The sequence below is a fragment of the Sceloporus undulatus genome, chromosome 5, assembly GCF_019175285.1.
Source record: "Sceloporus undulatus isolate JIND9_A2432 ecotype Alabama chromosome 5, SceUnd_v1.1, whole genome shotgun sequence".
Classification (NCBI taxonomy): domain Eukaryota; kingdom Metazoa; phylum Chordata; class Lepidosauria; order Squamata; family Phrynosomatidae; genus Sceloporus; species Sceloporus undulatus.
The window spans coordinates 85,497,767-85,511,904 of NC_056526.1; the positions used below are offsets into that span (position 1 = coordinate 85,497,767).

The 14,138-nt window shown below is 38.6% G+C and overlaps 1 protein-coding gene across 4 annotated transcripts in view; it reads right to left on the bottom strand.

Moving 5' to 3' along the window:
- Positions 1–14,138, bottom strand: part of MAGI2 (membrane associated guanylate kinase, WW and PDZ domain containing 2) — a 782,933-nt gene that overhangs the window by 198,118 nt on the left and 570,677 nt on the right. For 2 of the 4 annotated variants that reach the window (XM_042468279.1, XM_042468278.1), the window contains exons 10-11: positions 11,586–11,714; positions 10,582–10,764 (exon numbers count right to left, since the gene is read on the bottom strand). In XM_042468279.1, coding sequence (XP_042324213.1) covers positions 10,582–10,764; positions 11,586–11,714 — 312 coding nt within the window. The remainder of the gene's footprint in view (positions 1–10,581; positions 10,765–11,585; positions 11,715–14,138) is intronic. The other 2 variants (XM_042468280.1, XM_042468281.1) reach the window with 1 other exon arrangement.

Consider the following 14,138-nt stretch of genomic DNA (forward strand, 5'->3'; position numbering starts at 1 on the left):
ACCTACCCTAGTTTAGGATACTCTTGACAGCTGTAATCTAAAAAGATACCTTTCCAAAGCTCAACTTGACAATGGACTGCATCTGGGCAGGAATAAAGCTCCATACACCAAAGGACAAACACATGTCTAGTTTTCAGTTTTTCCTCCCAGAACCTCAGATTCAGAAACTAGAATCAACACAGTGGCCGAGACATACATCTGGGTGAATTAAGGAAGATCATGCCTCTTGATCTGGCTCAGACCAAGATTTCGCACACACCTTACTCCCAGGTCCTCTCTAGTAAGCTTTCAACAGATTTATTTAGGAGGCTAAAGGAAATCTTTTTTATTGTTAAGAGTCAGAAACCTTTATCATTGTAAGAAAAGCTTTGCTAGTTTTGATATAGGGAAATCCCGTTTAAAAGCCATCCAGTGGGTTTATATAACTGAGCAAGGAAACAAATGGTGGTTTCCCAGTGCCCTGGTTCATCATTCAAACCAGTACACTACGCCAGGGTAAATTACTGGTTAATGTATATCTTACTTTAAAAAAACTTAAATACTTGTAACAGCATCTATTCATAATCTGAGAAGATTGTCTGGAAACCAAATTAAGACCAGATCCTACAAAAAGCTCTCCACCGAAAACTCATATACTACAAATCTACCCAGACAATCTAGGCTACAGAATCATTCACAGAGTAGATATACTGTAGCTAAGACTTCTATGGAACAAAAAAGCTGACCAAAATAACTGGGGACATAGAAAAACTCAATAGCTAATTTGGCCTGGCGGTTTGATACCAAATTTAGAGATCACTTGGCTCTTGGAAATTATCAAAATCCACACACAGATACTCACAGTAGAAATTTGATACACACAAACTATCCAACAGCTTGATTTGGAAGCTCTAGGAATTAACATAGTTCTCATGTATGTATAGCTCAGAGCTTGGAAAAAACAGTGTTTTGGGCTTTGGCTCTCAGAATACTCTAGCCAGCATGGCCAGTGGACATAGAATGAAAGAAATGGTCTATGTATTTGGGAGCTATGGTTCAAAAAGTAACATACTTCCAAGCTCTAGTATAGACCATTCCATGTATTTTAATGGTGGACCAGTTCCACACATGTGTCCCTCACAGTTACTTATAGCCTCAGTTTTGTCTTCTGGCTAGTTGTCAAAGTTGATTCCCCAGTCACTGGCATAAGCTGCCTGAGATAACAAAGCGGTGATACAAAGTCCTCATTGTTGTGACACTCAAAAAAGAAGACCAGCAGCTCTGTTCAGTCTGTTTCTCCAACACACTTGCAAGGCTGGCTTGGAAAACCTTGTTCTCTTAAAAAATTATGTTCAATCAAGTAATGGTATGTACTCCTTCTCCATAATATACTTCAGGCCTGCATACTAACACAGCAAAGCAAAGCAAGCAAAGTCAATTTATTATGAGAAACACAAACCCTCAGCGAGTACAAGACATAAAAGCTGAATAATTTATGCTATTAGTTCTTAACACCAAATGACTTATTTTCCATGTTGCATGATTTATTAGAAACAAAATGTAACTAACCATAACAATACTCAAGGCCATTTTCATGAAGTTTTAAAAACAAGAGGTGGTTAGTTGTTTCAGAAGATGATTCTATGAGGCTCAAAAAGTAGAACAGAAACAGGATAGACTAGAGCATATATAGCTGACCCTTATCAGACAATGTCATCACTGACCTGTAGCAGGTTTGTAGACCACCCATGACTGCGGTGCATCATTTCACTGCTGAGGTTGCTATGCTCCTTTTGCATTAGCCCTCCGGGTTTCTAGTTATAATTCCGGGACTGGGCAGTCATGTGGTCTCAGTATGTCCATCCTAAAAAGGCTGGTTTTATCCTTTTTAATTTTCTTTTCTTTTCTTCATTGTTGTTGTTAATTGTCCTTGACATTTGACCCTGACATATGGCGACCCTGTGGATGAGATATCTCCAAGATCCCCTATCCTCCACTGCTCTGTTCAGGTCCAGCAAATTCAGGCCCATGACCTTCCTGAATGTGTACATCCATGTGGTGTGTGGACTTCCTTTTTTCTACTATCCTCTGCCTTTCCTAGCATTATTATCTTTTCTCATGATGTGATCAAAGTACAACAGCCTCAGTTTGATCATCTTGCCTTCCAGGGAGATGCCAGGTTTGATCTGTTCAAGGACCTGGTTTGTCTTTTTGGCTATCCAAATATCCACAGTGCTCTTCTCTGCCAACACATCTCAAATGAATTGATTTTCTTTTTATCAACTTTCTTCACGGTCCAGATTTCACATCCACACATAGTGATGGTTTCGTTTCTTCCCCTATCCTCACTAAATCACATTGCTATAGCTGCTAAATTGTGTTGAAAAGGGAAATAAAAAACAAAACAAAACAAAAGGAAAAGAAAGAAAGGAAAGACATGCTGCATAGAGCCATAGGGCAAGAAAGTGGAGTTAAGGAGCATTCTGGGAAAGAAAGACTGGGACTGTCAATGGCAGCAACAGCCCTACTCCCATGATTGAAGACACATGCGATAAGCACTGCTCCCAAACTGGTATGTATCTGGTTCCTTACATTAATGCAACTGATGAGAACTAGGCTCATTCAATAATCTCCTCAGATTCAGGAAGGGGTGAGGGATTCCCCTGTCAATTCCTAGATATTACTTCAGCAAAAGATCCTAAATAATGTTCTTTATTAAACTATAACTATTACAGAACACTTGGAAAGTTACTTCTTAAAGATGAGTAATTGTGCTGGAAAATTTATTTGTTTATTTATTTTATTCCTTTATATCCTGCCTCCCGATAATGGGAATCAAGACAGCTAACAACATATTTTTTAAAAAATAAAGATTACAACTATATAAAGTCATTAAGGATCAAGTCATTAAATATAAGAATTATCAATTAAACCATTTATGAAGTTAAAATATTAAACATTAAAATATTAAAATTAATTAAAAGTCCACATCTGTGTATGTGCCTTCTAGTTGCCTGTTGATTTAGACCATATACAAGCTTAATAAACAGCACTGCACAGTATTAAAACTTCACCTCAGCCAGCTTTTAAAAGTCTGATGGCATAAAAATGTTTTGACTTGCTGATGGAAAGAGAGAAAGTATGGGGCCATTTGGTTTTCCTAGGGTGGGCGTTCCAAAATCTCAGAGCAGCTACCAAGAAGGCCTTCTCACTTGTTATCACCAAATGAGCCTAGGGGTTTTGTAGGACACAGAGAGGGCCTCTCCAGCTGATCATAGAGCTCTAAGGGACTCATAATTGGGGATATGGTCCTTCAAATACTGAGTACATTTGAAAGGCAGCCTCATTCAGAGCTTTATCACACTAGAGATCCCGTGGGCAAACGGGAGTTAAACACGATTTAAATTAATTCGAATTTAAACAAAACTTGCAAATTTGGGGAGTTCATCACACCGAATGGCTTCCAAAATGAAATAACGCGAAGTTAAACCGCAGTTAAAGCGGAGAAAACCGGTAGCTTTTTACTTTCGGGATGTTCCAAAAGTAAAAAGCTGCTGGTTTTCTCTGCTTTAACTGCAGTTTAACTTCGCGTTATTTCACGTTAACTGCAACGTGTGATAAACTTCGGGCATTTCCAGGTTTTTTTCATGTTAAATCACGTTTAACTCCTATGGAGTTAATGTCGCTAGTGTGATAAACTCCTGTGGAGTGCATTGCTGTAATTCAAAATGATAACCAAGGTGTGGACCACTGTAGTCAGATCTGACTTTGAAAAGCAAACATTTGTATTGATTGCTGCACTTCTTCTTCTTTGTTACTTTTCATTGCTTTGGAAACAAAAACCTTAGGCTTGATAAGAGAATGTCATCCCAATTTTGAGAGAACAGCGGGATGTAACAATGGATTACTCTTTATACCAATAAAGTAATTTCATTCCAACTCATGATAGCTTTGAAATATAGCTTAATTCTTCACCCATTACTGTTAGGAGTAGCAGTTTTAGCATGCCTGTACTCAGCAGTTGCTAGTTTGCATCTGTCTCTCGAGTTTAACCACAGTATATAGTCATGCAATTCTTTATTTGTTTTAATTGTACTGTTTCTATATTAATTGCACAGTTTTAAGCACTTTTGTCTTTTTAAACTGCATGTTATTCTTTTAATGAGTGATATGTTTCCATGCTGTAATAGCTGAATTTTATTTTAATCCTCATTTTTGTTATGTTTTTAATTGTATTGTTTTTTTTAAATTGTAAGCTGCCTTGAGTCACAATTTGGGGGGAAAGCAGGATATAAATATATAACAACAACAACAACAACAATTATGTCATTTCCTGTTTGTTGGTCTTGCTATATCAGTTAGTCTGAGTTGTTTTATCCAGCTCTGCAGTACTCTCCTCCATGTTTGAAGAGCACATATTACTGAGTCTTTTATCATGATATATTATGAAACCTTTAGCATGTGTAAGTAATTCTACTTCACATGGTTTTATAAAGGAGATCATTTTTCTGCCTGACCCTACTGTGTGTGTGGTTATTGCTCACCTTCTGCTTCTGAAAACTAAGGACTCTGCTTGTAAAATAATCTCTTACATCCCCCAACAGGTACCATTCTGCATTTATGGGAATGCTGCCCCTGATACTGACAGTAATATATAACCATCATGACTAATAACCACCGATAGCCTTATCTTCACTAAATGTGTCTAATCCTTCTTTAAAGCTACCCAACCATCACTATACCTCATGAGGCAAAGGCAGAAAGTCTCGGCAGCATTATTTCTTGTGTGAAAATACAATAACAATAAATTAATTATAAATGCCCTGCTTTGTCATGACATCCAGAATCAGCCACTTGAAGCAGCTGTCTCAGCTTGTCCAACAAGATATCCAGATCAGTTAACTCAGGAATAGAATGATCATTTGAGAATCACAAAATAATTTTTAAAATAATTTTTAATAATATGGCATTTACACTTTTATACAGTTGGTGTGCATTCGTGTGTGTGTGTGTGTTTAAAGGCAATGCCTCCTAGGTCTTTGCAGTCAAGTTAGAGCTCATGCAAGCTCCCTAAAAGAGTTGAGAATTTCCAAGTTATTTTGATTTCTTGGTATGATATGGGGCCTGGGGTAGCAGCTTCTTAATCTATCGGTCCCAGTGCCACTCTGATTGTCCTGTTGTTGTTGTTGCTGCTGCTGTTGTTGTGTACCTTCAAGTCATTTCTGACTTATCACACACCTGAGGCAAATTTATCATCTTTTGTTTTGTTTTTGGCAAATTTCTACAGAGGGATTTGCCTGTGATGCTGACACAGTGTGTCTTGCCCAAGGTCACCCAGTGGATTGAATCCATGGCTGAGCTTGGATTCAAACCCTGGTTGCCAAAGCTCAAACCACTATGCCATGCTGGCTAGGATTTTTTTTTAAATGAGCCATGAGGTGGAGGTTATTGCTAGTCATTTCCAGAGCTGAAAGTTATTTTGGAACAGGAATAGCTGCTTTTATGTGTTAATCAGTTCCTCCTTTTTATTATCATTACTGACTACTTAATTATCCACTATGTGTTATATTACTCATTACTTTTTTAGGGGAGAAGGGGATACCCATTGAAGAAATCTGCAGCTAGAATGTGAAAACACATCCTTCAGTTGTCCCCATTCATTATGTTCAGAGGAGAAAGAACTGGAATGAAAGTAGCAAGAAGCATAAGAAGAAAGGGAGCACAAGGGAGAGAAGAGAAAGAGAGCAAATAGAAATCCATCAGCAAGCAGAGCTCAGTACCAGTGCAATCATATACAGATATGCACATATGAAGATAACATTTCATAGTGAAGAAAGAGGTGGAAGGGGGAAAGGATTAGAAAAATGGCAATAGTGCAGTAAAGAGCAAAGAAAATATAGGAGCAATTTTTAAAAAAGAAATGTTCATAAATAATTCTTCCTTCTAGAAGCAAATGTACTGATGGAATGCTGAAGCTTTTATTTGAAGATTAGTTCTTCTCCTGCAAATTTAAACACTTCTACATCAGCCCCCAAACCAATGATCCTTATATGATATTTCACTCCTGATTCCTATCCGACTATTTTTCATCACAAACCGATGAAGTCTTGAGCTTTGCAATATTTGAAATCTCATTTGAAACTGTGGCTTAGCTTAGGCTTTCAATGGCATACAGAAAATATAGAGATCTTCCCCACTCAGAAAGGAAAAGGCGCCCAGGGTGGGGGTAGGGAGCTTAGAGCGAAATGCAATAAAACAGAAACCACAAGGGGATTTGAAGTCAATAACTTTGAAATACAAGCAAAGGCTTTATCCAGAGATTTGTTTAACATAAACGAGAATATAAAGGTATTATTCTAACACTGGAGGGAGCTCAGATTAAATGAAAGTGATAGAATTACAGTGAAGTTTCAAAAACACACACACACACACACACACACACACATACATACATATATATATATATATATATATATATATAAAAAGGAAGAGAAGGGCTGTGAAGTGGATCCTCCAAGGTCTTATCAATATAGGTGGAAACAAATGTTTAGTGAATGACTTCCTCAGAAAAAACAAAGAATTCACACGTCTCTGTGAAAAGAACACAATGTTTGCTTCTCTATAGTAAGAGCAAAATGGCCATAGATGTTTCTTGACTGAATCTCTCTATATAGATGTGTATGTGCAAGTAAGAGAAAGAGAAAAAGGAAGAAAGAACATTTATGAATGTTATTACAAGGGCTGCCTCTTTAGACAGAGTATGCATATGCGACTGCAACAGGAATACAGCTAGAGTTGTCACTGAATAACAGATATAACAACAATTCTAGCATGACTGATAGTAGCTAACAATACTGAGTTCTTCTGGAGCAATGACTAGTCCAAGTAAGCCTGGTCATATTTCCAGATGTTTTGAAACACGCATCTGCATTCAGCATTCACACCATGGAGTTTATCACACGGGGGAAATCCTGTGCAAAACTGGGGGTTTAAATTGGAAAAAACCCACAAAAGTGGGTTGATTTTCACACAACATTATTGTTAAACTAATGTTAACCTGAACAGAAAGTGGAGGAAAAGTAGACAAAAGCCACTCCTTTTTACTTTCGGAAAACCTCAAAAGTAAAAAGGAGCAGCTTTTGTTTACTTTCTGGTTGGGTTAACACAAGTTTAACAACAATATGTGTAGAACTCAACCCGCTTTTGTGAGATTTTTCTATTTTTTAAATCCTGTTTTTGTATGGGATTTTCCTCATGTGATAAACTTCCATGACAAGGCTCAAATTTTATAAACTCAGCAGATTCTGAACTCTTGTAAGCGAATAACCCTGTTTTTAAAACCTTAGGAAATCTTGCTAGGTTGCTTATATTAATTTGTAATTTCATTTTAGAAAACATTTCTTCTAGGATCTGTACAATCTGTGCTCCAACCCTTGCTTGCCTTGGTAATATTAAAAATTGTTTCCTTTTAACTCCATTATTGCCATTATAGACCTGAGAATCAAAAGTACTGAAAGCAAACATTAGGAAGATAAGTATGATGGGACATAAATATTCAACTCCATAGTTCATGGAAGATAGAGAATATGTAAGTACCAACGATCTGGATCCTTCTTATCATGGAAGAACAAAGTTACTGGAGCAAATTTGGCTCAGAGAGAGTAATAGTGAACTCAATGAATCCAATTCAATAAGACCCCCCTATGTGTAGGAGATTATTGCACAACACTCTTATAGTAAAGTGAGCCCATGCCATGCATGGGCTCATTATAGGTGGCTTTCAGCTTACACTGAAGTCGCCCAGCAAAAGGGAGAATGGTGCCTGCTGCATGGCCATGCAGTGCACGCATGGCTGCGCAGTGAGCATGAGTCCATTATATCCAATGGGGCTCGAGCATACCTACTTTTTGCCTTATTCGAGAGGGTGGGGGGTGGGTTCCAGAATGGATCCCCTCATAAGGCAAGAGGCAGCTAGGGCAGTTGAAGTGGAATAGGCACACTATAAGAGTATAGTACAGTAATCTAGTGCTGTGTCTTCCTCATGCTCTATTTCATGTGTGTTTTATTTTATCCATGTAATTTGCTAGTATACAGTGCACAAATCTAAAGTTACAAGGAAAGTAGAAGATATTCTGTTTTGAATTATCTTGCTCACAGAGTTAGAAATTTCTTTACCCACAGCCTTATTTGCCATTACCTGCCTCCTTCAGTTCTCTCTCCCATTTTGAACATTGGCACAAAAACATATTATTTACCCCTATCCTCAGCAACTTTGGGTACAAAGGCTTGTAACTGATACACTCCAGGATAGATTCAACTAATCTATTGCAGGATAATGCACAGCTTTATTGCCAAAAGCCAACACTGGTATGTAGAACTTTATGATTCACAAAATACTTTATGACTTTGTTTTCATTTAGCAGTAGATGAAGTGGTAGAAACAATATTGGAAATTGTATTAAACTTTATTTTTTCCTAATATGTATATTAAACCAATTTTGGAATAAAATAAATGTGCAATCTGAATGTTTCTTTAGTTTATTGTCTTTCATTTGTGAGAAGTCTAACTGTAAACAAAAGAATGGAACACTGAAACACCACTACAAAACTCAGCTCTGATACAACGTCACAAAAAAGTTACTGGTGTGCTTTCATTCTTGCTTGTTCTGTCAGGATTACATTCATAAATTTAATTTCAAGGGCATGCAAAGCTCCTCTTCAGATCCACAAGATGCCTTGTTGCTATTCCCTGACAAAACCTCTTCGACAGAAGCAAGAAGATATAAAGGTCACAATCCAGTTCAAAGGTGACTAATTGGTTTTTATGGTTAACACTGCTCCAGGGACTAATCTGATTTCAAAAAGCTCCAGTGCTCCATTTCTTTTACTAACCAACCATATGGAAATTTGCTGTGTTGTACCATTGTTCATCTTAAGGTCAAGGAGAACAATGCAAATGAACCTCCAACAGGATGGATTAGGAGCTTTTAATGTTAAGAATCACAGCCTACATTAAATTCCATTATTTTAACAAGCTGGCAGATCTTACAGTCATCCCATTTTAAAGCCAGGAAACTTAAAAGAATTTTAATATTTCTGAAGGTTTTCCACATGCACATTATTGTCAATATGTTGTGCATATGTTGTGCACAATGTTATGGATATTAATTCTGGATGATATTAAAAAGACCAAATTATTTCTCCTACATGTACATACAACTAAAGCAGCATGATATAAATATAACTTGTCAATTCCTATCTCATTCCCCTGCTGGTGTTTACTTTTAACTGTGTTCTAAGACTCTTTTCCTTAAAAGAAAAAGAAAAAATGATCTTAACTTGGGAAACAATATCCTTCAAACAGATGGCTGGACCTTCTGAAAATGAAGCACCTAAAGGTCCAATCTGAATGAAGCATTTGGGTGCTTCGTTCATCTGAATGAAACACCCAAAGGTGCCGCTTTAAGTCCATATGTTGGGAGAAAGGTGGAATATAAGAAAACAATCATCATCGTCATCATCTAATCTGATAAGATGCTGTCTTACAGCCGAATTGTCCACAGGTGACTTAATGACAGACTTGTGAATTTCTGAGTGTTCAGCCATAGTGTGCTGAGAAAAATCCCTTCACTAGTGAGACATCCCTATCTTCCATGAATGCATACATAGTGTTTACATTTTTGACTCTGAATATGGAAAGTGGAGGATGGGCAAATTGAAAGCTTGTTCTCTTCATTTTGGAGTAGCCTCTAGACGTGATTACATTATTACCTAAATCCAATGGCTAGTCCCAACCAAAGTAAATCTAATGAATCAGTTGCTGAGTAATAAATCAACTTTTATGTAAATCCCACTGATTCAATGGCTCTGCTCTAATGGCACTAGAAATTAGATTTAGGTCTCTTTTTGTCTGGAGTGAGAATTGGGTAGCCTTCCTGCTGTTGGGCTACAAGTTCCAGCAACCTTATCCACCATGAGCGCTAGCAATAGCTGGAGGACCATATTATGTCCATCTCTGAAACTTGTGAAATGCACATACAGTAAGTCCTTGGTATCTGCTGATATTTGGTTCCAGTATTCCCCGTGAAATCAAAATTCATGGATGTGCAAGTCCTATTAAATTTAATGTCATAGTAAAATAGCGTCCCTTATATTACATGACGAAATCAAGGTTTGCTTGTTGGAATTGATACATTTTAAAAATATTTTCAAATCCTGGATACTTGAATCCATGGGGGGGAAAACTATGGATACGGACTACTTTTCACTTACTTGTAATTTGTTTAAAAAATTAAAATATTTCAAAAAGTCAGAAATAATCCCAGTTTTCCTAAGTAATGTTCTTCAAGCAACAAGAAACTTTACTCAACATACTAAAAAAGTCATGGTTACCATCACATTACTTTTTATCAGTATTAGCAATGACATTACAAAAAAAGGTAACAGGCTGCAGCTAAAACTGTTACTGGTAATGGATAACTTCCAGTTCCTGCTGGAAAATAACCACCAAAATTACTGTCATATTTTCTGCCCAAGAAGTATAGTTCAGTCACCTTGAGCTGAGTTTATCCTCCACCACATGAAAGAAACCCTTTGACTTACCTGTCTCCATTTTGGCATCCTGTGCGGCAGGCCCATCGGGAATAACACTCTTCACCTGGAGAAACTCGTCGGGCTCATCCCCACCAATGATGGTAAATCCAAAGCCCATATTGCTTTTCTTAAGTGTGGTGCTGAGGAAAGTCCCCTTCAGTTGTGAGGCATCCCGGGTGAAAAGTGGTTTTTCTACATCAGTCAACATAAAGAAAAAAACAAACAGACAACGTTTGGGTCTTGCTGTAATAAATAAATAAATGAAAACGACTGGGTTCCCAAAGTGCAGTAGAAGCAATAGCAGGCAACAGGGTGGCATTTTGGAAAAAATAAAAGCAAAATAAAAGTGCAAGCATTCCCAGAGAAACAAAAGCATTAGTGAGTTATCTACTACTTAATGCCAAAACCAGCAAGGGAAAGATTTGCTTAACTATTGTGGTGTTTCTTACAGTGTAGCTTACTGAATTCACTATTAAATTGGAATTGGAGTGTTGGGAAGCTAAAAAACCCCAAAACCAAAAAAACTATACGCAACTGAAATGTTGATATGTAGTAGTTAGTTAAATTAATATGTAGTAGTCATTTAACAGAGTTTTTTTAAAAGTAGCTTTGCAAAAATAGCTAAATGGTTGCATAATACAAAATTATTAAATAACTATATATTTAGTGTTTCTGTAGCCATAAAAGGTGTCTGTGTGTCTGTGTGTGCATCTGTGTAATTTCAACAACCAGGATTTGAATATCAGACAAATAACATGTACAGCTTGTGAGATTGTTCAGTGATGCTGACATCAACTTTCAGTTTCAGTGTTATTCTTTGTAAAGTGTGACAAAGACCAGCAGGCAAAAGAAAGGCCTCACCTGACATCCAGTGCCTCTGTTTTGTGCTTATCATGTGAGAAAAGGTATGGGAAAAGGTGAAAAGGTTGGTGATTTTTTTGGGGGTCAAAACAAATTAGCTCACTACTTTTTACAAAAGTGCAGCCTGGGTAAGTAGCAGCACTTGGACATACCATACAGCCTGTACACTCCAGCAATGTCCCGCCGACACTGAGACAGGTCACTCACACTGCGAGACCTCTGAGGAGCAGGGCGCGGGTGAACATGTTTGGGCCTAGGTAATGTTGATGAGGAGCTTTCTACTGTTATAAAGGAGAAGAAGCCTCATTCTTTGCCTGAAATCTTATGTAAATAATTTTATTTCTATACCCAATATAGACCATTAACCATATTTACCCCCCTGCTTCCATTAGTGTCTTTGCCATCAACATATTTATTCTCACAGTTTCCCACCAAACAGGGCTATAAGCCATTATTCTCAAAATATACTACAATTCCTCAAGGAAGTAGAGATAATTTGAATGAAAAGTACAGATGTCTCTGTCACAAGGGTACATACCCTGGTACACTTCAGACGATGTGAACTACAATCCATACATGAAAGACAGCATGGCCAGTCACTACGGATTATGGGAACTGGAGGCCAAACTAACTAGAGGACACCTACTCCTGCTCTAACAAAACAAAGCCCAAGCTGAAGGTAAGTTTTCAGATGAAATACGTGACATGAAATGCTTGAATGCAATTAATGTGTTCCTTTAACAATATTCCCAGAAAAGGATTTAGTAGAATCAGAAAATGAGTTCACCCTTTCCCCCTCATGCTGCAATCCTGCTGAAATTCATCCTTCTGTCAGGTAGGAGAAGAGATAGGCATAAGGTGTTAGTTGCCCCCAAACTGTGTACCAACTCAAATAAAGTGAATAGCCCTGGCAAGAATTTTCCTGGGCTGAAAATGCCGCTGGTGGTGCCAAATTAGTGCATGGAAAAAACAACTATATTCAGAGCTTGGTCTTAGATGAGCAGGCTGTGTATAGTGGCTTAATCCCTCTCAGTTTTATTCACAAGGATTCTCTGTGCAACAGCATGTGAGACTGAAGAGGAGAGGTAGAGTCACTGTGGTCTACTGGGGTTTGATCTGCCTGATCTGGATTCAAGCGTGTGTATCTGAAACTGGGAAGCTGGGACAGATTAGGATAGCCACATACTTGTTCGTGTACCACCCACCATGCTGCTCAACAGTCCCCCTACCTGAGCTAGCCAGATTGTTCTCAGGGATGATGTTAGTGATCCTATGGCTTGTAATGCTAAGAGATGTCAGCAACCATGTAGAGACTGCTGTGTTCGCTGAATTTTATGCCTGCCATGACACACATGGTTCTGTCCCAAGTATCTGAGCCCAGACTGTGGACCTCATTTTCTGTGCTGGATGGGGTGATGGTGATCTGGGAGTGAAGGAACATTCTGTAGTTGTATTGTCATGGACAGGCCACGAACTGGTGGGATTGAGACTTGCTGGGATACAGAAGCTCTCCTGGGGTGGAGGACATATTAAGATGGCCTGACTGAGGTAGTGTATGGATCCAGATGGATCCTGGTGGCTTTCCTGCTACTTTGACAGGCAAATCTATTGAAACTCTGGGCAACTCATGGAATGGGGTCAGGGTGCTGTATATTATTGCTTCTAAGTGTCCCCTTTGAAGAGGTGGAGTCAAACCAGCCTCTGGTTTTTCAGGGAGCTGATGGTGATGAAACATGTGAGATGGTGACTACTGAGTGATTGGCTGAAAATGTAAGAGTGGATCTAATCAAGCACAGACTAGAGCCCATCTGACAACCTATTCTGTGACAATGTTGACAGTAAAAACTGATTTCTTCTCTATTACCATTGACCTGGCCAACAATGCTGTTTTGAGTGGTCAGGGGTCTTTTACAGAAGTCCAGTATCCAGAACACTTGACAGCCCACTATAAACAACTTGCAGACAAAATGACTTGTAGGCTATAACTAATACAGATCCAGTGAATCTAACTTTAGCCCCTGCTTGTCCAGTGCTAATGGATATTTTTCAGTTTGTACAGCTAGCGGGTGTGGACAGGATTCTTGGAGAAGTGAGAGCCACTACAAGTGTGTTGGATCCTTACACTTACTGGATTAGGAAAAAAGTCAGAAGGGGCCTGTCTGAGCTGGAAGAGGAAGTAGTCAATGCCTTGGTAAAGCAAATGAGAGTCCCATCATGCCTGAAGGAGGTGGTTATAAGACCATTGTTGAAAAAGACCTCTCTGGGTCCCACTATATTGGACAGCTACTGGATTATAGCATATTGAACACCTAGTGAAATGGAATTTCTAAATTGTATGCATTTTTTGGTACTGGAACGTGCAGTATCCTTCCAGCTGCAGAGGTTTTTTGTGTGTGTGCAGAAGATGGACTATCTAGATCAATTTCAGTATTCCTTCAGGTCCCTAGCTATAAGCAGAGGTAGTTCTGGTTGCCTTGGTGGACAACTTAGCCCAGGAACCGGACAGGGGGAATGTCTTTCTCTTGACTCTGCTGGACCTCTCAGTGGCTTTCTGTACCATCAACCTTAGTTTCCTTCTGGATTGTCTTTTTGGGATGGGAGTAGGAGTTATTATTTTATAGTGGCTCCATTCCTTCCTGGAGGGGTGAAGCCAGGAGGTAGTTCTGGGTAGAAACCAACCCATTAGCCAATAGTGAAACTGTGGG